We start from the raw sequence: 24876 nt of genomic DNA, 5'->3' as shown, positions 1-24876 counted from the left end.
TTTCCTATACATGTCTCCCTTTCTCTGAATTAGGGGGGACATTTGCATTAAAACAGTATCTCTTTTACTTAGAATGCACCTGCTTGGGCTGATTAAGCCACAACTAAAGTCACAATCTTCCACTTTTGAGCTCCCTACCATTCTAACAAAATGAGTTATCACTTCCGGTGAGACATTAAAAAAAAGAAATCAGGACCTGTAAAAACAGAATTGTCCCCATATGAGGTGGAGAAAAGATAGACAGACACAGAGGTAGGAGAAAAAAAGATGTAAAAAACAAGGACTAGCAAATATTTTCTCATAAAATCTACAAAAATGTTAAGTCTCAACTTACAGATAATTACCATTCCCATAAATGAGACTACTGCTCACAGAGCTAAATTTTTCTCTACTACAGCATTTCTACAGACATGTGACATATTGTTTTGTTTTACTAAAGGCCATACTTTGTTGTTTTTTTAAAAGCCATCACTTAGGGTTGAATGCCATTATTAACGGCAAATATTAGAGATAATGTGCCCATACCAATTTCACACAATGATACTTTTCATTATTACGAATAAAGAAGTACTACAGAACTTTGTTGAAAATTTAAAACTGTACTGAGCTTTTACAATATTTTTAATTTGTAGGCATAACTTCATACGGTTTTAATGTGAAGGGAAAGTAGTATTGTAGACTTCTATCTATTTTCCCCACTCACAAATATTTACATGTAATACAATATAATTGCTTTGTTGTGAAAGTGCTAAAGAAAACACAAGCATCCACCTTCTACTATACCAGGGTTTCACCTTCAGCATAATGGGATATGATGTGTCCTGTAGAATATTTTGCTAACAATGAACTATAATCATCAGGTAACAACTATTTTTAAGTACTACCCTTTTCCTTACTCCATGAAAAAACAGAAAGCAACCTAAGTCTTTCATTCAAGACCTATATTTAAAATACTAAAATTCTGGTATAATATATATCCTATAAAGTCTATATATCTTGTATCTATATATCTTGTATATATCCTACTTTCAGATATTTTATATATATATTTACATATATATAAAATACTTTTTTCTTTATAGGGCTAAGTAGATATACAGTGTTGGTAAGAATTTACAAATCTATTGTTTCAAACAACAAAAAGGTGACCTTGATATAAATTTTTTAAATTAAATCTACTAAATTATTTTCTTTCCAGATATATGAGTAAACAGAGCATCACTATGGTAATAAAATAAAGAAGTATGCTGAATAGGAATCTGGCAAAATATGTACAAGGTTAATAAAATTTAAAATATTCCCCAGAATGGAGTATTCTGAGACTATGCACAGAAATACCTTAGTCATATTGACTCAGTGGGGGGAAAATTAGTTTATTTCATTCCCCTCAACAAACTTACTTTGTCACATACATGAGCTTCCTGTATAGATTCACAAGCACACATCTGCACCCGTGTATATGAGGAGAATGTATCATTCTCTATATCTCTATTAGGAGAAAAGGGTATAAGCAGCTCAACAAAATTCCACAGGATCCTGCAGGCATTGATATTACAACATGAATTTTTATGAGTTTTCAGGGAGAAAAATATTCCTAACGAAGGTTGATAAGACCTGACAGCTCCGAGTGAATGAAATACATATACCCTGGGGCTCTCACTCACCAAGTCCCTACTCTGAGAGTGGCACACACATAATTCGGTACCCAGCAAGCCCCTGATGTGTTTAGAGCTCAAAGGTTCGGAAGCAGAACCCCCAGTAAATCCCCAAATGCAAAACTGTCTACTATAGTTACTCCTGCGAAAAGTTACTCTCTCACAATGGCCATACTTCTATTTGAGGAACAAAGTACTAACAAATGATAAAAAAGTGTTAGATAGACAAGTGTTCTCTTCACCTGCTAATTTCTTTTATTTCCACTGTCCCTACTGCCCTCCACAAGACTTGGGGTGACAGGCTAGCATTCAGTGCATTGCCAAGAAAAGAATACTATATTTATAAAATGGTGCTTTTGTTGGAAAACACTCTTTTCCAGGCTTACAGACCACAGAAAGACACTCATGCCCTGGAAAGGGAGATAGGCAGGCTTCCTTCTCTGTCTCCTCTCTCTTCACATACTCAAATATCCATCAGTTCAGCAAAATTAAGTCAGAAAAAAAAAAATCATTTTCTTTTTATAAAACGTGCACTAGCAATTCTCAGACTACTAAAAGAAATGAAAAGCACAATATTCCTAATGGGAATAACAATTTTAATAGCTGCCTTGCTATTTGAGGAGCCACTCAAAAATGATCAGGGTAAGCATCAAAAGTCACATCTAGTTAATCTGAAGCCTTTTAAACCAGCGTGTCTGTCTCCCCTCAATACAGAGGGAAGTGTTTAGTTCTGTAATGAGACATTAATGTTCATCCAACAGGTTAGGCTGGGGTGGTGACATAAATTTGTAAGTATGCTTTTAAGCGAAAACATGCACACTAAAATCTAGAGTCTTCTGCATGTTACAAAAATAGTCACGAACAATGCAAGTAGAATCAAGTGTCCAACATCCTTTGTTACACTGAGGGAGAAGGTCAGGGAAAATCAGACAGTAACAAAGTCAGACACTTGAAAGGAAAACAGACAGGTTCAAATCCTGTCCCTCTCACTTACTGGAAGACTCAGTGACTTGAGTTCTCTGAAATCCCTGTTTCCTCACCTATAAAACAGGGCTACTACGCTGCACCCTCACCGACTTGCTGTGAGGATCAAAGGTCTGATGTGTGCAAGCATCTAGCATAGGTCCTGCACAGAAAAGGCCGTGGGCAGGAAAGAGCACTCGGCAGTAAAGATTCTCTTTCTCCACAAGCCAACAGGCAGGAGGCCAGTGCTCCTACAACCTTGGTAACTCACAGAACCACCTGGCAGGCCTTTAACACACATAGACACGCGGAGTCAGGGGTCTCCCCGATTCCTCCCAGAATCAGGGTCTCCCAGTGTAGACAATGTCAAAGCTCCATAGGGGATTCAAATGGAGTCAAAGCAGGGACCAAAAATACTGCCCTAGCACCTAGTTCCCTATCCAAGCCCAGCTGCCAGGAACATAGGCTAAATATTCTGCTTATTGCATTCCTGGCCTTCCTGAGCACTGTCTTTCTCCCTTTATTAGTATGCGTTCATGTTTTACTTTGTTCATGGTCACTGGCCTTTCCAAATCCGTGCTTCTATGGTAAGCTCCACAAGGGTGTACCACGGGGAGGGGTGGACTGTAGAGAAAGGGTGAGCATGCATGTGGACAAGAGGAACAGAAAGAACAAAGGGTATGGTTATCTACTGGATGCTACAGACTGTCCCAAAGTTTAGAGGCTTAAAACCGCTACTGTTTCATTGTAACTCACAATTTTGTGAGCCAGGAATTCAGGCACAGCTCAGCAATTACGCTCTACATAATCTTTTACATTTTTAAAAGTAACTGTCAATAAATTGGTATGTCCATTCATGAGAAACTTTTAAACAGAAAAAAAAATAATAATAACCCCTCTCTGCTTTTACTGACCCGAAATGTGAAAGAGCACTGGTTTTGAAATCATGTGAATCATGAGTAAATTTAATCTCTGTAAGTTTCACTTTCCTTAACCAGGAAATGGCGATATTCCCCACCTTACTGGCAAGATTGAGGATGGAATTAAATGCCATAATGTACAAAAAGCACCTGTGCAGTGCCCAGCATTGGCCTTCTTGGAGGCCTACTGCATGCTGTGATGCACTAGCCACATTTTCAAAAGCTAAACAGCCACAGAGAATCACTTCTCATTAATGGCATCAGAAAACCCAAACATTTTAATGAGATACTGCTCCTGGTTGTATTGGAAGGTAATTTGAGTGCCTCATACTCCATTTTAATGCTTTCCTTTACCTTTTAGGGAAAAATCCAGTCAATTAAATCATTAATGACAGATTTAATGTTCTCCTTTCAGTCCAGATGTGAATGTGCAAGGTGTCTCTTTTCAAGGCTCAACCACTTTAGTTAAAACCATTTTTTCCTGGCTTTCTATGTTTTTATAGCATGTTATTACACAGATAATTGAGCACTGCAATTCAGCAACCAAATGTAGAGAAGAGCTGCCAGCAAGCAGTGCTGTCAGGGAAACTTATTAGTAAAAGGAGAGAAAGGGGCAGCACTTATTATTTACGCAAGGAAGTCTTACTCTTCTTGTCCAGAATTTGCTTTTGCAAACATTTTGAAATGTGTGCCTATTCAGAAGATAGAGTGTGCAGTGTCCAGGCACTCTCTTAAGCTGTCCCTTCACACAGAGGTCCCTGCCAGCTGCCACTCAGGAGCCTCAGAAAGCAAAACCCTGGCTTCTTGGGGGTTTTACAGAACTTGTCAATCCAAAAGAGAAGCCCTTCACCTCCAAAGAGGCCTGCTCTGGGCTTCACCCTCCTCAACCAGCACTCTGAGAAGGCCCTGGGGAAGAGAACCAGGAGCCCTGAGACACCTGCCCCAGATGTCCAGCCAGCCTGAGCTGGTCTTATTCCAGACAGTTCTGCCTAATGGGTGACAACTGACCAGCTAGAATGCCAGACGTCTAGAAACTAATTCCTATGTATTATTTGAACATATAATACTTAAAATTTAAGGGAAAAAATTTAAAACATCTCTTCTTTGAATCCAGCTCTGAACTGCTCACCTTGATAGGGGCTGGTCGGTGGGTGGGTGGGGGTCACATGGACTGAATGTGAAAAATGTATGCACCGCACCTGCCTGTGATCCATGTGGTAAAGTGAGGGACCTCTTTCCTAGAGTTCTTCTTCTATCAGTCTCTGAGTGGCTGGCATTCATTTCAGAGCTTCAACTTCCCTTAAGTTGCAGAATAAAGTTTTCCTCTGTGCATTTATTTGTTCAACAAAGATTTACTGCATACTGGGAGGCAACTGCTGTGACTATGAAGATGAATAAGACAAGCAAGGGCTCTGCTCTCATGTAGCTTGCAGTCTGCAGAGGGGAGAAAACACCACAACACAGCAAGGGTAAGTTCATTAACAGACCTTTGGGTAATGCCAAATGCAAGAAGCAACTACCTTGCTGAGGGCAGGCAAATGGGAGGGATAGAAGGAAAAACATGGCCTTTGAGATAAGAGATCCTTTTCAGTCTGTCTGGATCTCAACACTTTCTTTCTTTCTTTGAGTCAAGGATCTTGCTCTGTTGCCCAGATTGCAGTGCAGTGGTGCTATCACAGCCCACTGTAGCCTCGAATTCCTGGGCTCAATCCTCCGTCTCAACCTTCCAAGTAGCTGGGACTACAGGCATACACCACCATACTCAGCTAATTTTTTTTTCTTTTTTTTTTTTTAGGGAGACTGGGTCATACTATGTTGCCCAGCTGGTCTTGAACTCCTGGCTTCAAATGATCCTCCCACCTCAGCCTCCAAAAGTGCTTGGATTACAAGCATGAGCCACCATGCCTGGCCACTTTTCTCTTGAGATCAAACTCATTCTGATTCCAAGGGCTATGGTAGAAACTGATCCCTCAGAGCTATTCCTGGGATGTCACAGAAAGCAAAGGGCCTCTAGACTTTTGTGCTTGCTGCCAAAATCCTCATGGTCACCCACAGGCCCGTAAAATCAGCATATCTGTGCTTCTATGGCACCTGAACCTCTGCCAGGCAGGAAACTCGGTGTCTAAAGTCCAGCCTCCCCAGGCCCACCAAGTAGCCAGTGTCCTCTGTTGCCCCATGCTGCCACCAAAAGGTTTACTGGGCCGCAACCCCTGTAAACCAGGACCCACTAATCTTGACTCCCTTCCTGGCCCAGGGAAATCTGCTCACTTTCTCCCTCTTCCCTCAAAACAAACAAACCACTCTCCACACCAGGACACACAGCATTCTCTCTTCTGTAGGTTTCAACTTTTTACAAAGCAACTGAGAGGAGCCTCAACTTCAAACAGCTTCAGTTTCCTGCCAGGCAAATATCCCCAAGGCAAGGCCTTACAAGCATCCTGGTTCCTGTGTGAAATACCAGAGAAAGAAGACACAAAGTAAAAGACTCAGATTTAACAGCTCAAAAAAGATTATTTTGCCACATGTGCCCCACCCCCAGACAAAGCATCAGAAAGGATGCCTTGTTTTTCACTGCAGACAAAAACATCTCCAGCAGGAGAACCCCACCACCTCCCAACACGAGGGGACTACAGATCTCTCCCTGCATGTGTCCCATGAGGTCCCTGCTCTCCCCAAACCTACATCCTGGCAGCCCCATCACGCTGGGAGGTGTAGGAAATACCACGTCTTTTTATCTCTTTTTGGCACAAAAGAAATCTGCCAGTTCAAATGACAAGAGGGAACTTACTCTCCAGGGAATGAGAAAATTGGGAGTCCCTTGAATGGTCTTCTCTTCTGCAACACGGAAAATCTCCAATAGAATTCTTCTCAAAACCTAATCCAAGATTGGGATCTCATGGCCCTTATCAAGACTCAAAGAATTCTAGAGATTCCAAATATCAATTCAATAAGGGCCAATAAACTCCTTGGCTTCACATGCCCCAAGACTAAAGTCTTCAGGAGTAGCTTCTATTCTATCATTTCCTGCATGGACTAGGTTGTCTGTGAGCTCCAGGTAGAGAGGGTGAATATTTAGTTTTTAAAGTTAAGATTAATAGCATGGTTGTAGCTACAAATTTCAAAAGTCCAGAGTACACACTGTGGTTATAATAAAAATAACTGAGACAGAGAATCTTTGAAGTAGTGGAACTGGCCAGACACCCACACAGGGCTTCACAGACTGCTTTCGTAGTTATTTTTCCTGAGGGAAAGGTGAAGGATAAGATGTGCTGGGCCAGGGAAGGTAAGTAGGGTGAAAGAGATGTTCCATTGGGAGTTTAATGTTAATTATAAAAGTTGAACTGCCCTAATTGTTCCATCCTGGCTTAGACATTTACACCTAGCACCTTCTCCTTTAAGTGTTCCCCATTCATGCTATAAACTCATTTTCACCAGTCCCCTTGGCTGCCTTGCTTTATAAATTTGCATGGCTTTGGGAGCAGCCATGCTGCCACAGATGGCCCCATACCAGTAAACTATGACTGGCATCCACAAACCCTGTGAGGAAGGAATTTTTCCCCTGTGCTTACAGAATACTGACAGAGACATATACAATCCAGACTTTCGGGTTTTTTGGGTTTTTTTATTTTTTTTTAACAGATTAGGTTTTTCCTCAATAGGTTCACTTCCCTCTCCACCTGTAAACGTCAAGAATTAGCCACCCTGTCAGGTTCTGCTTTATAAGACCAGTTACTTTGCAGCTGCTGAGAACGTCAGCCAATCCACACAGCTCAGAGGAATCAGAAAGCTCCTGGGGCCTGGGGCAGCCTGGCCACAGGACATCAAGACCTCACCCATGTGGGGGGCTACACTGTGATGGGGGCCACGATTCCTGCCAAGAACTCAGGGGCTGAGAATTTCTCCTTGAAGAAGTTTTTCCAACTGTACTTTAGGCGAGACAGAAGTGGTGTTTGAAATTCTAACTAGGCCAAAATCATCACCGCCCTAAATTTGGCAAATTTCAAGTAATGAGTAACCAAAAGACATCCCAAAGCAGGGGAAGAAAATGCTATCCCAAAAAAGTAAATAAATGGGTTATCTGATAAATTCTTATCAAACATACTTTCTTCCCAAAGTCTGGCCCCACAACAAACAAAAATGAAAGTTCCTCAGACAATGCCTTAGATGGTATTAATTGGGCTGGGCACAGTGGCTCACAACGGTAATCTTAGCACTTTGGGAGGCGGAGGCAGGAAGACTGCTTGAGGCCAGGAGTTCAAGAATGCCTGGGCTACACAGCGAGACCCTGTCTCTATTTAAATATACATATATTAATTGTAAACATTGTTTAATTACCTAGCAAGATACAAATCTTTTTTTAAAAAAAATAGTACTCTTGACAAGATACAAAGCCATAAATAAGCTGGTAATAGAGAAAACACTACAATCCTCATAGTATGTTGTTTCAGTAATTTTTAATTAGATGCAAAATTACCTATAAAATATGTAAAACACAATCTGTCAATTATATTCCTCCTAAATATGACTTTTAAAGAAAAAAGTAGAAGGCTTTCTTAAGACTATAACTATTTATAGCAAAGATATCTGATAGGCCAAATAATTTAAATCTGACACGACCTCCTCCTTTTCTTCTTTCCAATGCTTAAAATCGTCAAGGCACCATGGAAAATCCACTTACAGATAAATCCATCAGGTTGGTTCCCTCCCCATAGGCACTTTCAGCTTAACTCACATTGTTCACTTGATAGTGCACCGTGCACATTCAGGTCCAGTCACTGTGTGTGCTCTGTCTCCTAACCCAACTACAGGTTGCTTTAGGCACTGACCAGATCGATCATTGCTTTTGCATCTTCCTTCCCTCCCCACCCACCAACTCCTACGGCCCTTTGCAAGTAGCAAGGTTCAATACCTGTAGACTTGACAAAGAAAAAGAACTGGCCGTTTCACACCAGCTCTACCCCCACAGCAAGCCGAGTTAGCAGCAGCCAGGGTACTCGGGGGTGGGGAGTCCCAAACCTCATCACCAATAAGGGAGTCTTCACCAGCACTCGTTATGTGAAACAGTGCAAAGATAACACCCTTGCTCTCCAGGACCCTACATTTCACCCACCCAGTACTCTAACAATATTTTCTCCTTCTCTGCCCTTTAGAAGGTCAAGTGAGCAGGCAAGGGAAAGAAAAACAAACACTGCAAAAAAGAAACCTAAACCTCAGAAGTTGATTTGGCTCAACCCACTCACCTCCACAGTACTTTAAACACTGCCAGAGATATAGCTCCAGCCTGCGAATTTGGGTTAAAACAAGCCATACACACAAAACCTTGCTGTAATCAAGCCCTCATTTTCTAGGACATCCTAAGTGGGAAGCTGTTAAAGCTGCCCCTCAAAATTCAAATTATTCTGACTGCCCAAGATCTAAGAGTAATGACTTAAGTTATTAATCTGTATTACACATTCAGAAACAAAATTTTGAACATCCATGAAACTCATGTTTAAGAAAACTATACCTTAGTGGCAACTGTTATATAATCCACCACTTTTCATTCAAATGAAAAGAAAGCAGCAGTAATTAAATATACATCCTTAGATGTCCTTAAATATCAAAATAAATTTCTAAAAACTGCAGGTAACAGTATTTTAACAATTCAAGACAGTGACCATCTGATTACAGGTTTTTCAGGAGTACAAAGCGAGCACCTTCCAATGTATCCCAGCAATGGCTTATACCTCTCATTATGAAATCAACTAGTAAGACTGTATTTATCGTTTTTCAAAACCCATATTTCACTTTCCTTTTAAATGCCACAGAAAATCCCTAAAGAGAATCAAGAGAGGCTCTGAAGGAATCACTCTCATTGCTAGAACTTGACTATCGACTACTTTGATGGGGCCTTTGCCATGTCTTAGAAGAACAAATTGCACTAATTCCACAATGCAGCATTAACCCTCTCATGAGAGGAGGACGGAAGGAGGCAGGGAAAAGAGGAGAATAAACAAGCAGCTTGCAGCATAATAAATAAAAACATTGAAATGATGCAGACGTCCTTCCACAAACTCTGTGGGTTTGGGTTCCAAAAACAGAGAGTCCCCTAAAAACACACATTTGCGTGTAAGGTCCTCATTGGAACAAGGGCATGTAGCAATTATTTAAAGCCTCATCTACAGGAGCTATCCTACTATCTGAATTTAAACTAAAAGAAAAACCATGAGATAATTTAAAGTCTTAAAGTCTGCTGGTGAGCAGGAGACAGAACACGCAAATTAGAACGTGTTGCATAAAGAAATTCTGTTACACAAAGAAAAAAACGTTATGGACACAGGGCCCTTGGCTGTAACTATTTCTAGTGATAGCAGTTGGTTTATTTTTAAAGGCATTCTGATGGATTTTCTGAAGTGACTACTTTGTCTCTTAAATTCTGAGTCTTCACTGGCATCTCCTGTTAGAAGTGAGCTGAAAAGCAGTAGGAGACATTTAGTTTTGTGTTAAAATTACTTGCTCCCATTAGTGAAGGAGTCTTGGGCATCCAATGAAGATGTCCTAAAGACAAAGAAAGGTCATGGCCATGTCTCCAAGAGGCTCCCCAGAGCCACAACGTGGCTGGGAGTGAAGGCTGAATGTGTGAGTTCCTTCTTCCAGCTTACCTGTTCCCTCATTCAGAACACCTAGGAGGGTAGGGCCCTGCTCCTGCAGGTGTGCAGATGTTGAGAATTACCTGTGCACAGTCATCCATCCCAGAAGCTGCTCTATTGCCCAACACTACAGAGAAGACAGACCTGTCTTCAGCAGCCCCAATGGAAATCATGTTCTAACAAAAAGCTAGAGGCAGTGCTGCACCAAGGGGCAGGAGGGACTCACAGAGGCAGAGGGCCCTGGCGATGCTCAGGCCAGGTATTCACTCAACCTCTCTGGGCAAAACAGGGTGTAAAACAGTCTTTGGCTTTTCAGGTTCAAAATTCTACTATCTTCACCATTTCTAGCACTATTATCCCATTCCTAGGAAATTTATCATCCTGGGAACTAATTAAGCTTTTGTAGGCTGATCTAGAAGGCGAATCACCATTTAAAACTATGTGGAGGTAGACAAAGATTACAGAAGTAATCAAGCTGGGTCTCTAGAGTAAGCCCTAATCCAAAATGACTGGTGTCCTTATAAAAAAAGGGGAAATGTGGACAGAGACAGACATGTACAGACAGAAAATGTGAGGACACCGGGAGAAGGTGGCTATCAGCAAACCAAGGAGCACCCGAGGCTACTGGAAGCTGACAAAGAGGCATGGAACAGATCATCATTCATTTAAATGGTGATTTAAAACCATTCATTTTAATGGTGATTTTTACCATCAAAAGGGCAAAAACCGCAATTACTTTTGCACCAACCCAATAAAACCCTGCCAACACCCTGATTTTGGACTTTTAACCACCAGAACTGTGAGACAATAAATTTATGTTGTTTCAGCCACCAAATCTGTGCTACTTTGTAGTGGCACTCAAGGAAACTAAAGCACAGATGCTTGCCAAGATGGTGGTTTCTTTTGGTTGGCTTCACATCCATTAGTTTCTATGGTACTACACACTCCAAGTTCCAAATAACTGACTTTCAAACAAACTTATGAAACAACTCACCAATAGCTTAGTCCAGAACTGAGAACTGTCTGCCTTTGTTAAAAAAAAAAAAATCAGGCTGCGCACAGTGGCTTACTCCTGTAATCCTTGTATTTTGGGAGGCTAGGGTGGGCGGATCACTTGAGCCCAGGAATTCAAAACCAGCCTGGGCAGCATGGCAAAACCCAGTATTACAAAAAAAAAAAAAAAAAAAAAAAGACTGGGCATGGTAGTACACACCTGTAGCCCCAGTTACTTGGGAGGCTAAGGTGGGAGGATGGCTTGAGCCTGGGAGGCAGAGGCTGCAGTTTGCTGAGATGGTGCCACTGCACTTCAACCCAGGAAACAGAGCCAGAACCTGTCTGAAAAACAAAAAAAAAAAATCAGTGCATTGGTCAAAAACAAGTTTTGATAGATTTCAATTTCGCTGTGTAAATAGACTTTCAGTCCACTTCAAGGGCTGGGCAGCTAATGTCCAGAACATACAGGAAAGCCCTGGCTGCCTAGGGCAATGAAGATCCTACAAACCTTTTTAATTAAAAGATTAATTCTTAAAAATCAGAAGTAGTTGGTCTAGGACACAGGAGTGATAGACTTGTGACATGTAGCCCAAAGAAAATCATCCCTGGCAGCAGGCAAAATCCAAACCCAAGTCTTTCTGTTTGGAGCCTGCAGACTCTGCCACTGATCCAAGGATTTGCAGAAAAAAAAAAAAAAAAATCTAAGGGAGAAAGATCCAATTCTTCACTCAGTCTCCAGGGGCTAGCACCAAAAACCATCCTTTGTGATTCCATCTAGAACAATATCTTCTAGTGTTAAGATTACTTCAAAAACAACTCAACAGATAGCCACACCAGAGCATTTTCTAAAGGACAGTCCAAGGCCAGACAGTTAAGATCCTAACTCATAGGTTCTAAAGTTACCCTGTACTGAAAAGAAGACTCACATTCTCCCCCTGCTTTCCCCTGCTGCTTCTATCAGTCTTCTATTAAAAGACTTATTCTAAAACTGACATGCCATGCTCAAAATGACTATCCAAAGAATCTAAGTATTTCAAAAGCCACACAGAAGCCTGAGCATGTGAATGGGTGAGATGACACAGCAGAGTGCTCCAGCATCAAGACAAACACAGAACTGACGGTGTTCTCTGGAGTCCAACTCCTCCGCAGGGATTGGGAGGTGAGACAGTACCCTCAACACTTGCTAGGGATACTGACAGAGACATACCAAATAATTGTTAAGGAATTAAAGCAGAACATATAAGTAATCCATATTTTCCTATATAAGCATTATCTGAAAGGTAGAATTCATGAGTAAGGGTCCTTGTGAGAATTCCTGTCAAGAATATATATATAGACCTTAATGTTCTCTCCACCAAAAAAAAAAAAAAGTAGGGGGGAGCCAGGCACAGTGGTTCACGTCTGTAATCCCAGCACTTTGGGAGACCAAGGCAGGCAGATCACCTGAGGTCAGGAGCTCGAGACCAGCCTGGTCAACATGGTGAAACCCCGTCTCTACTAAAAATACAAAAATTAGCCAGGCATGGTGGCACACGCCTGTAATCCCAGCTACTCAGGAGGCTGAGGCATGAGAATCACTTGAACCAGGGAGGCAGAGGTTGCAGTGAGCCGAGACCGCGCCACTGCACTCCAGCCTGAGTGACAGAGACTCTGTCTCGGAAAAAAACAAAAGGTAAACATGTGAGGTGATGGATATAATTTGCTTGACTTAATCATTTCATTTCACAATGTATACATATCAGAATATCGTGTTGTACACCATAAATATATACATTTTTGTCGATTATACTTTAATAAAGCTGGGGGGACAGGAAGAATAGGTGCCTATTGACAAATCCGAAAACCACCAATTATCAAGTCTGTCAAAAGAAAAATGTCAATCAACAGTTTCTAAAAAAGTGTAGAGTGATGAAAACTAAGTTTTAAAGGTTATATTTTATAGCAAGAGGCAAACAAAAAAACTGGAGCTAAGAAGGACCTCTTATTTCATCACAGATAAGGATCAGAGATGCTAATAACTTGCCTAGCAAGAAGCCAAGGCAGGAGTTCAGATTTTCCAATTTCCAGGTCAACACTTTCACTACTGATGAAATTCCTGCAATCCATTTCCACTCACAGCAGCATTACCCTGAGAACTGAGTACAGTAATTATTAAAGTGTTAATAATTACTATTAACACATTAAAGCCTGCTATCAATACTTCATCAGAAATCAAAATAATTCCTTTTAACATGAATAAGAACAAGAACAAGAATAAGAACAAGGAATGACAGGTAACCCGATACACAGAAACTGGTGATTCAGAAATAATATTAAAAGAATATAAAACGGTATGATTTTAGCAGGTTACAAAATTGTCATTGTTGTTACTCTACTAGCATAACTCTTCCCAAGTAGTCTTACCTGATAATTCTAAAACTGTTGCCCTCAGGCTGCTCACACACTTAGGCTAAGCTTTCTCTAGGTAGAAATGTTTTAATGTCAAAAGTGGAAATCTTGAAAACAAAAATAAAATTGAAGTTTCTAAGGAGAAAAATCAAGAGAGTTCAAAGCTGTAATTTCTCTTTAATCCCTTGTCCTCTGAAAAGGGAACCTGCACCGTGGCGAGAACCCACCCATCACCGTGGATTAAAGCTGACCCTCAGAGCTCTTACAGGCTCTTTGGGGACTATCTCACTCCCCAAGCAACAATGACCCAGGGCAGCCATTTAGGGAAACTTGATCAATGACTGTAGAACAAATAACCAAGTAATTCCAAGGAAAGAAAAAAGTACGTGAATTAAAATTTACCAATGTAGTATTTTGAACAGTAAAGTACCAAAATGTAAGGCAAAGGGAGTCTTACTTGACAAGTAATTTTCCTCTCATTCGCTCTCCTGCTCAGGCACCCTCAGTTTTCAAGCTCAGGTTGCACAGACTTAACAGGACGCTTCTACTTACCAGTCTGCTAAGAGCCACAAGGACAGGAAAGTCAACATTTTCTTGGGTTTTCCAGGTATATATTCTACTCATTTAGGATGTCTGAAACCCTTCTCCTGAAGTAAAACCTTTCTGTATTTCTTTCTCTGGGGCTGAGTTTTCCTCTAGAGCAATCCTCCCCTCCTCTTCTTGGCTGCGTCTAAGTATCCTCAGAGCCACTCTTAAGACGAAGCCTAGGTGAGGGCTCAGGTTATTTCAATAAAGCCACTCCAGCTAAAAGTATGTGAGTAAAAAGCAAATTTTGTGAGTTTGTCTTGTGTGGGAGCTAGATATACTTACAGGGAACTAATTTATTTCATAAACTAATTTGTGGAATTAGTCATTGAACTTTTATACACAGAACAGATTTCATCACAACTTCATTCCATTTCAATACCACAATGCAATTTCGCTGCCTATGACTGCCCTAAGAAGTGATTTCAAATGTGAGGATTTTGTGAATGTCAGTCTCGGTGACTGTGTACACCGACATAATAGTTTAGCTTCCAATTTTAACCCAATTTAACTGAGTTTCCCTACCACTGATGAGGCCCTGGGGCCCTTCCTGCATTACAGCAGGTACATCTATCTCTGTATGAAGAAATGCCTGAAAAGAAAAATGTTAAGAAAGAAATCTGAGATTATTTTTGTTAGACAAACACAAAAAGGCACAAAATCACCAGCCGGAAAGCAACACACCTAACTTCTCAGCTTATTTAAAAAAAAAAAAAAAAAAAAAAAAACAAGAGCTAGCCAAGTTCTAAGGAAGATGCCAAAAGACCAACATCTGATGTGAGTTTAACGGACAGTCATCCACCCACACTAAATTGGGTGCACTTGCGATCTTGCTGACCACTGAAAACACTGCAAAAGCACAAACCAAGAACATTAAAATTAAATCTTCATTTTCCACATGATAGCCTAGAAAATTAGTTAAGAAGTTCAATTTGTCAGTATTCCATCTTCCCTCCCACCTACCATCATTCCCCCTTCCCCAGTGTCATTACAAAGCATTTGGACTGAAAGGTTCAGTGGAAGTAAGTATCATAATCAAAATTATATCGACTGTGTCTGAGAGGGGAATTGATGGGCTGGCAAGAGTACAGGCCTAGGATACAAATTTATAAGCTGTCTCGCAGACACGTGTCTAGTTATGAATTCAAATCATTGAATAAGCAGTGACCGTTTTTCATTAAGGGAGGCTGGAACAGCCACCAGGAATTTCGCACAAGTTCCATAAACTTAAATGTGACTTCAGAGTATGTGTCTGTACCAAGGACCACAGTCCTGAACCAGCATTTTACATTTAGGGCCTGGCTTTCTCTCCTAACCCTGGAAGCACAGGTGACTATATCCAATCCCTCCAAGGAATTCTGAACCAGGTGAGAGGGCGATGAGAGAAGGGTGGAGAAAGGGAGAAACACAAATGCACAGAAGCTGTTGGTGAAACCGACTTCTGCTTAATTTTGTATTTTGGTATGCTTTAACCTAAAATAACATCACCAAATAAGAAGCCAGACAAAACACTGGACACATGAAAGAGAACAAGATCCTTTGAACGAAATGATTCAAAGTTGTGTAAACGTCAGCCTGAACAAGTGCACAGAGCAGAACACCAGTTGTCTGGAAGAGAAGTGAACTGCAATCACTGCACCAGCTTGAGTTATATCAAAAGGGCTACTAGGTTATTTGCATTTTTGTCTTAAAAACCAAAATGTTTATACTGTTCGAAGGGGACAAAACAGAATTTGTGTTGGGTAATCTACATAGAGGAGTCCTTGCATTTTTGAAAGTTCTATTGCATTCCTAACAGATTTCCCTTCTGAGAAGTTGGGATGGCTGCACACCATCTGCCTTGCCCCATCTTTCACACTTATATGAACCAAGGTTGACTTCCAGACAATCCCCTGATTTCCTTCCTACTCCTTTCTCATCCCCCAAATCATTATTCTAGGAAGCTGACATGAAGTACATGGTCATGTCACCAGCCCCAGCACATGGTTGACACACTGCCTTCTGACTAAATCTCTGGGTGCAGCTAGTAATTTACATGTTCATAAAGTCTTGCAGAATATTATTTAATAACTGATCACTAAGAACAGGTTCCATGAGCAAAAGAGAAACGGTGTCTTAATAGAAGGGTTAATGAATCATATACCATAAAGCTTTGCTGTTAGTATCTCATAAGGAATGCTCTGCCCATGAAATTAAAAGGGATAACTGTTACATATCTACCTACTCATGAATGAAAGAGCCTGTCAGGACTACCAACAAAATATGCTAGAAGCATAATCCATCAGGGAAGGGACTTGTAGGTTTCCTGCTTATTACGTACCTGCCTATGGTGCTGATGGTACCAATACTCTGCCTAAACCAGGTTTTCCACACTCAGTAATAGTAGCAGATACCATTATGGAGTGCTTACTATGCACCAGGCATCATGCTGGGTACTCTACATAAAACATCTCATTAATCCTCATAATGACTGACCCTCACGAATAAAAACTACATGCCCATTTTACAGATGAGGAAACAGCCTCAGCAATAAGAACCTAGCCAAAGTCATCCGGCCGCTAAGTGGCTGAACCAGGATCAAAAGTCTGTGCCCTTAGTCACTACAGACCCTGACCTCCGAGCAGGGAAACACTGGCTGCTAGCTCTAAAGGGATGACAGAAAAGAACACAAGCCCTTTCTGGCAACACTATAGAATGTAAGCACATAATCAGAAAACACACAGGGTGGTTTTCATCTAAAACATACAATCATATCTTCTAAGATGCACACCCCTTGGCCCTCACTCAGCTTTCTCTAAGGCCAAGCCACCAGGTCATGGATCCTTCTCACTGTGGGCCACATCCTATGAGGATTCTTTTTCCAGTTTATCATCTCTATGCCCCACTTCCATGCCCTTCCTTACAGAGCCAAACTAGAAAAAAAAAAAAAAAATCCACCTGGATTCCTGCACTGTATCCACTAGGTCTGAGTGGATAGCCTTTGTCACAGGCTCTAAAACACTGGCAAAATGTAAGTATGTGACATTCCCTGGAGTACCTCAGACCAGAGGTGGAAAGGGTAAAAGCCTTCGTTCTTTGGTAGTGACCCTTTCCTCTTTAGGAAAATCCAAGAAAGACTCTGGTAATGCGTGTTAGTACACAAACCCCACACTTCCTGTCAACAGAGAGGTACAACCTCAGACCTCCTCCCCTCATGCTCACCCCAGGTAAATCTGTCCCTGAAGTTTACTCTGGAAATGAGCATTTGCAAGGCCCTCTCCTCACTCTCCCATCATGGCAATGAAGTTTTTCCTTCGATACTAGAGTTACAATGGCATGGCAGTGAAAAGTAACATTAATATTAACACTAAGATGTTCTCTTCAACAGATCAAAAGTATTTCATATGTATGTATTTTCATATTGTATTTCATATGTATTCATATGTATGTATTTCATAGGTATATGTATATACTTGGAGTACCTAAGCTACTAGGGATGACCCCATCTCACCCCCACACAATTTACTAAAGGGACATCTTCTCAGGTTATCAATTCCAACTCTGGAACAATTAGGCTATACCAACAGTTACCAGCAGGTGGGCTTCATACTTCCTGACCCTCCCAAAATACAAATCTGATCATGTCACTTCCTTGCTTCAAATCCTTCAATGGTTCCCACTGCCTTTAGAATAAAGTCCAGACAGTTCTGTATGAGCCGGCTGCTGCTTCTCTATCAAATGTCATGAGATGTCATGCTCTTCTCTCCTCCACACCTAACAACTCAGAATCCTCTCAGAGCTATGGACCCATGCTCTCTCCTGCTACAGGGCCTCCTGCTACCTGGATCACACCTATCCCTTCCCTTGCCCTCCCCAACCTAACTCCTGCTCATCCTGGGGGTCTCAGCTTACAGATCACTTCCTCAGTGACTCAGTCCTGAACACCAGACTCAGTGAGTTACAAGTGTGGCCACATGCTACCTCACAGCCTGTTCCCTATTTGCCACTTTTTGAAGACAATTAATTCATAGTCATGTATTTAGTGACTATCGCCCTTACTAGAGTTGAAGCTTCCTGCGGTCAAAACCATCTCTGTGCCCAGGACAATGTCTCAGAGTCAGACTCAATACATTTTGGTTGACTGACTTTCTGATCCTGTGGCTCTTACTGAATTTGGTAGAGTCCAAAAGTAAACTAAATAATAAATATGCCAAGATTTATGCACTACTTCTCTTTTAGAATTATGTAGCTTCTGTGATTAATAAAATATAAATTCAATGAAAAGCTTTGCTGAATTCCTGCTTGCTTTTTGCTATTTAATGTCTTAACCAACAAACACCAGAAACTCATCTACTGCATTAGTACCACATGGGAAACCCCCACCCCATACACACATCCAAAATATTAAAAGCAGTCCTTATGCTCATATACCACTTAATAGAACAATTTAAAGTTATCCTATCACTGTAAGCCTATGTTAATAAGAGAAACCGTTTCCCATCTTATACCAACAAAATAAGTCCCTTAGTGTAGCAGAGTATAAATAGGTTGTCTCTTGTTGACTTGGAAATCCTTTTAATTACTAAGCCCTTTTCTGCCATTCTAAGGATCCCTGCATGTTTCAAGTTCTACTAAACACAGTGAAAAGGAGAGTCAGTAACAGTTAATATACAAGTCTCTTCAAAAGCATTCTGAGTGGAACCTCAGTGATTTGACTTGGTTCAAAATTTACCTGGAAAAACCATTCGTTTCTCACTGTGATCCACAAGGTTTCTCTTGATAAGAGATCTAGAGGTTTGTATATCGTAATTCACAACAGACAAAATAAATGAATACACATACACACCCTTCAATCAAATGTGCAACTATTTTCATAGATGCCATTTTTTCTCATTCATTCGATAAATATTTACTGAGCCCCTACTAATACATTAACCGTACCGTGCTAGGCATGCAAAGACAAAATTCCTGCCCTTGGCCAGTTTGTGGAGACAGTTACCAAACAGCACCCAAGTACTTTCTTAAAGTCTTCACAGGGTGTTTTGGGAAAGGACAAGGCAGAATGCCTAAAGGCAAATCTCAGAGATGTTGTCAGGGTAACAGTCCTTCAATCCAGACAGTGTTAACTCTCAGAAATGAGTGTGCTACCTCCTCAACACACATGGACCCCAAATTCAAAGGCTTGGGGAAAGAGAAGAAGTCAGATACAGTTTTCTTAAACAAAAGTCATGCTGTATGTCTAGCTGTGTTTGACATAAAAGCTACCATTACTGTCACATTAAACTACTGTTTTTAAGACACCAAAAGCTTAAAGGGCAGACTTAAGTGTGTGAGACTTCGTAAGTTTATACAATTGTTGACAGTAAGATAAAGTAAAAAATAGGTCAAACTCTGTTGACATTACTAAATACATTCAAAACAGTTTTAACAAGTTTGCCAAAGAAATTAGCACTGCCATAATATACTAGAAACTTGAATTTTGCTGCTCTTCAAAATGTGATACAATAAGTTATGGTAAAAAAAAAAAAAAAAAAAAAAAACAACCTTTGGAAATAATCAATTCCCCAAGCTAGGTATAACAATTTTAAATGAACCTCATTCCATTTTTTGAGTTGCGCACAAGTCTTTTAATGCTTTATACTCAGTGCCTTTCTACAGTATAACATTACACTCACATTGCCTTGTCACAAAACAACTGGAGACAAATAAAAACTGTTTCCCAGTTTATTCCCATTTTATGAGTATAAGCTAAGTAGACATAGCCTCCGATTCTCTGAAAGTAGGTAGCACATAAGTTATGCATCAGTAAAATAACAGGATAACCCAACTTTGTATTCCTACTTTGCAAAATGTCATCGAAAGTGAACTTTAAAAATACTGACTAACAGTTACTTGGCATTTGATGCTATATGTCAGTTACTGTGCTAGGATTAAATTAGATAGCATGTGTAAAATGCCTAACTCTATTGCTATTATTCCCACTGAAGGTAGGAAAGCTGAGATTTGCAGAAGCTGAATGGTCCACAATCCCACAACTGTCAAGGTGGCAGAGCTAGAAATCAAACCCACGTCTTTCCACTAAACTGACTGCTTATCACCTGGCATTCCCGAATCCTCTGGTGCTTTTTGAGGAGAGGGGCAAAAGAGTTTTCGTTTGCTCCTTAAAGAGACCCACAAGCCCACAAACAGTGAAGACCCCCTGCCCCACACCATCGCCAGTGTAAGAACCAGAAAATGCACACTGGACCTCAGCCCCTTTCGCTAAGACTATCACTCCTCTACTACACAAGAGGGGAAAAAACTACACGGTTTGGTTTTCATTGCACTTTAAAATTATCAGAGCAAGTCAAGATTTTGCTCCTAGGCAATTTCCAGCATCCCATGCCACAGGTTAAGTTACATAATAAATTGCAATACTGTATCAGTTTACATGCAATTCTGAGATTTCACAAATAGTGACCCATGTTATTTAATCATTCCACTTTCCAAAATGTGTTTCAATCAACCAATTCTCACTGCACTGCCTGTGAAATAAGTTATCATATCCACTTCCAACAAAGCAAAGCACTGTCACCCTGAGGTCAGGCAATAAATCAGCGACAGAATGGGGATCAGAAGTTCCCCGACATCCCTCCCCTCCACCTGCAAGACCATGTCATTTACCGTGGAGCACCCTCCTAGCTAAATAGAAAACATAAAGCAACTAACTACTCTCTTCTCTACCAGCAGCAATACTGAATCCGGATCTACTGGTGAATCATTAAGTTAGGGTACACCCCCAGCTTCCCAGTGCCAGTGTGCTCATCTCTAGAAGTGGAGGCAGAAGTTAAGGGGCAAACACGTGGCACATGCCTCGCATCTTGAAAGGGAGATGTAATCAGGGAGGAACACTGGGACGGTACAGAGTTTGATCATCTCTGCTAGGATGTAGCTCTGTGGTGGGTGAGGCACGCAGCAAACTCCTGACATCCCACCGCTAGGATCGATTTGGAACCAACGATTCATCTGAAATTCCTGATTTGAAACAGGAGTATGAGTGTAAAAATGAACTTTACCTTGAAGCTCCTCCTTTTACAGATTATAAAACTGAACCTCAGAGCAGTGAAACAATATACCCAAGGTCTCACAGTTCAGTAGCAGAGGCAGTTCTAGAGAGCAGGCCTGCAGACACTTATCTAGGATCCTTGCAATGGGGGCTTAGAGGAATTAGGGAATGGGTCATGGTTACTGCAAGTGGCTTGGCCAAGAACCAGCTAAGCAGCCAAGGCTTGTTCCATCTCTGCCAGGCTAGGACTCGTCTCCTCTCAACCTTGTGCCAGATCCAGTTTTTGCTTCCAGGCTGGGGGCCCTGGGGACTACTGCCAGGGCATTGGCCTCTGATTGCTTACTCTAAGGGACAAAGGCAAATATTTACTAAAGCTAACCCCATCCAAGATGAGGAAAATACAACACTGGCACTCAGGAATTAATTTCACAATAAGTCTATGTCAGGGTGATGTTTTATTTGTGGCCCTGCTTGATCAAGATGACTTCCCCACAAGAAACGTCCAAAGCAAACTTTTTTTTGAGACTGAGTCTGGCTCTGAGACATGAAATTGTACGCTTCTTTAACTGTCCTTTAAAAGCAGAAAATAAGCCAGAGTCCTATGCTTAGTGTGTCAGGAAGCGACCCACAAGTTCTGGAGGAACATCCTTCCAGGAAACTGGGCAGATACAGATCCCCCACCCCGCTCCGCCCCGCAAAAGGTAAGACGATCCGTACTCGGTTTGGTGACAAGCGTTCATCTGACACGCTGGAAACAAGTCTGAACGGGAGCTGCAGGCGCGCACGCCCGCGCCGCAGAGGGAGCGCGGGTAGTCCTCTTCTCCCAGAGGACCTACGCTGCGGGGACGCGCCAAAATCACCCGCGGGCGATCCCAGGGGGCTGGCGCCACTGAAACCCCCGCGTGCAACTCTGCGGCTACCACTGCTCCCCACCACCACCAGCTCCTGTCCCCAAGGCACCATTTCTCCCCCTCAACTCCCTGCCCCTCGGCCCAAGTGCTTTGGTGGAAAACAACGCCCACTTTGGAGAATCGGAGCTGAGTTGTGGGGACACGCCAGGTGTCCAGATCGCATCCACTCACAGATCGACCAAGGCAGACGACAGACGCGAAGGAGTTTGCTTCTCTGACATTTTAAAAACACACCATCGGCAGCACATGGAGACACACACACGGGGGTAACAACCACAGGGAAGTCAATAACCCACAGCGGGGCTCCTTAACTGTCGTTGCCCCGGGCTCGGGGCAGAGCGCTTGGGGTCCCTCCCTATCTTCCGGCCACAGCGCTCTCCCGACCACCGCCTGCGCGCGGGATGGGAAGCTGGGGTCGCCCGGCTGCCGGGACCCAGAGGGGGCGAGCTTGGGAAAGGCAGGGCCCACCTCCTCGTCCTGCTCCTCCTGGGACGCGCTGCTGCCCCGGGGCGCGGGCGGCACAGCTCCTCCGGGGGGCGGCGGCGGCAGCGCAGGGACTCCGCGCTCGAGCAGCACGCGTGCCGGAGCCCACGCGGCTGACGGCCGGGCGCCCAGGGCGCCTCCCGACGACGGCGGCGGCGGCTGTGGCGGCGGCGGCTGCTGCTGCTTTCTGGAGAAGCCGCCGGGCTCCCCTTCCTCCGACAGAGTTTCTGAGCCCGAGGAGGACTCGGCCGAGGAAGCACCCGGAGAGGACGCGGCGCCCAGCGCAGAGGCTGGAGTCCGGCTGCCGTGGCCACTGCAGCCGCGGGGCACCGGCTCCGGCGCCTCCGAAACTTTCTCCCCCATTTCCATGTCTGGCCCAAAGTGCCTCCCGAGCGGCGGGGGCGCGGCGCGCACTCAGCGCCTCCCGGGGAAGACGCGGGTTCCTTCCTGGGCTCAGGCTCACTGGCACTGCCGCTCCCGGACTTCAGGGAGCCCCGCCGGCGACTACATGGCAGCGACGGGGCCGCACGAGCCCGCTGCTAAGTTCACAGCCGCCCGGGCCTGGGGGCAAACGGGGGCTACCGCGCACGGGGACATGCCCGCTCGGGTCCGCGATCTGCGCTCCACGGTACTCCAGCTCCGCGCCCGAGCCGCGGGGACTGCGGCTTCTGCAAAACCTGCCTCCGGGACGGAGCGAGGAGACTGGCAGCACGCGGAGCCAATGGCAGGGCAGGCGCGCCGATGGGCGGAGGCTGCGACGCCCCCGGCCATGCGGGCCTCAGGTAGGGCAGGCGGGACCCGGGAGCGGGCCGTGGTCCGGCTGGAACGCCTGGGCGCGGGGGCAGGGACCAGGCGGGGGTACCCGGAGGGTGGGGGCGGAGCCCAGAATCGGAGCCAAGGGCTAAGACTCCGAACTTAGCCGAGGAGTGACTGACCGTCCTTGGGACGTCAGAGGGAGACGGCGAGCGGATGGTGAGACCTTGGAGAAGAACTGGACTTTGTCTCCAAAAAGCGGAATCAAGAAAACGGACCAGAAGAAGGGGGGCTGTATAGGAAAAAAAGGAACCACACACACACAGTCACGCACGCACACGGACTCACCAGCGTGTTGGAGGAAAAGGGCAGAAACTTCTTGGTATAGTGAGCGGACCCAAAGGGGGGTGACCTCTAATCTCTGCTTTTCCTTTTAAGCTCTTTAGACCTCAGTTTCCTCAACTGTAAATGGCTACATTACTGCTGCTCTTGTCTGGCTATGGGCAGGCTTAGAGCAAATATATATGATGCATCAGCAGAGTGCCTGGCTTGGATACACGGAGAGTTTTTAAAAGACTATTTCCTAGGCCGGGCGCGGTGGCTCAAGCCTGTAATCCCAGCACTTTGGGAGGCCGAGACGGGCGGATCACGAGGTCAGGAGATCGAGACCATCCTGGCTAACGCGGTGAAACCCCGTCTCTACTGAAAAATACAAAAAAAAAAACAAAAAACTAGCCGGGCGAGGTGGCGGGCGCCTGTAGTCCCAGCTACTCGGGAGGCTGAGGCAGGAGAATGGCGTGAACCCGGGAGGCGGAGCTTGCAGTGAGCCGAGATCCTGTCACTGCACTCCAGCCTGGGCGACAGCGCGAGACTCCGTCTCAAAAAAAAAAAAAAAAAAAAAAAAAAAAAAAAAAAAAAAAAAAAAAAAGACTATTTCCTGTCTTTATTTCTGTTTGTAAACTAAAAAGTTAAGTCTGAGGCTTGAACCTTTTGATAGGGAGGAAGATAACAAAGTATGTTCTTGTATTTAATTAGGACCAAGCTCTGTGGTCCTACTCATTGTCTGTCTCGGTATGATCAGCTAAGCAGAGGATGAAAAGGATTCACCTTCCAATGTACGTTCTCCTAGCCCTGGGTTGTAAACCAACAGGATAGAGGGCAGGTTGCTTCATTTTCCTTACTTCTTTTTTTTTTTTTTTTTTTTTTTTTTTTTGAGACGGAGTCTTGCTCTGTCACCCAGGCTGGAGTGCAGTGGCCGGATCTCGGCTCACTGCAAGCTCCGCCTCCCGGGTTCACGCCATTCTCCTGCCTCAGCCTCCCGAGTAGCTGGGACTACAGGCACCCGCCACCTCGCCCGGCTAGTTTTTCCTTACTTCTAAGAACCAGGAGAAAGAACTTTTTACTAAAGGTACCAGTAGAATACCCTTAAGGCCTTCCCTGGGGCTGGAGGATGCTGCTTGTCCGGTGACTGGAATTTCCTTGGAAGCCAGCTCTCAGCTCAGCAGTGGGAAATAAATGATTCCCCGCTTGCCCTCAGCTGTAGTCCCATTCTGAGCTCTGGCACAGTGACCT

The 24876-nt window shown here is 43.4% G+C and overlaps 1 protein-coding gene across 1 annotated transcript in view; it reads right to left on the bottom strand.

Annotated features, from left to right (window-relative positions):
- The window catches only part of MAST4 (microtubule associated serine/threonine kinase family member 4), a 576259-nt gene extending 553038 nt beyond the window's left edge, over positions 1-23221 (bottom strand). The window contains exon 1 of the mRNA XM_025387801.1: positions 22537-23221. Within this exon, the coding sequence (XP_025243586.1) occupies positions 22537-22920 (384 nt within the window). The 5' untranslated portion in view covers positions 22921-23221. The remainder of the gene's footprint in view (positions 1-22536) is intronic.
- Positions 23222-24876: the final 1655 nt, after the last annotated feature.

The sequence above is a fragment of the Theropithecus gelada genome, chromosome 6 (genome assembly GCF_003255815.1).
Source record: "Theropithecus gelada isolate Dixy chromosome 6, Tgel_1.0, whole genome shotgun sequence".
Taxonomy (NCBI): domain Eukaryota; kingdom Metazoa; phylum Chordata; class Mammalia; order Primates; family Cercopithecidae; genus Theropithecus; species Theropithecus gelada.
This window is presented reverse-complemented; position numbering and strand designations above follow the sequence as displayed.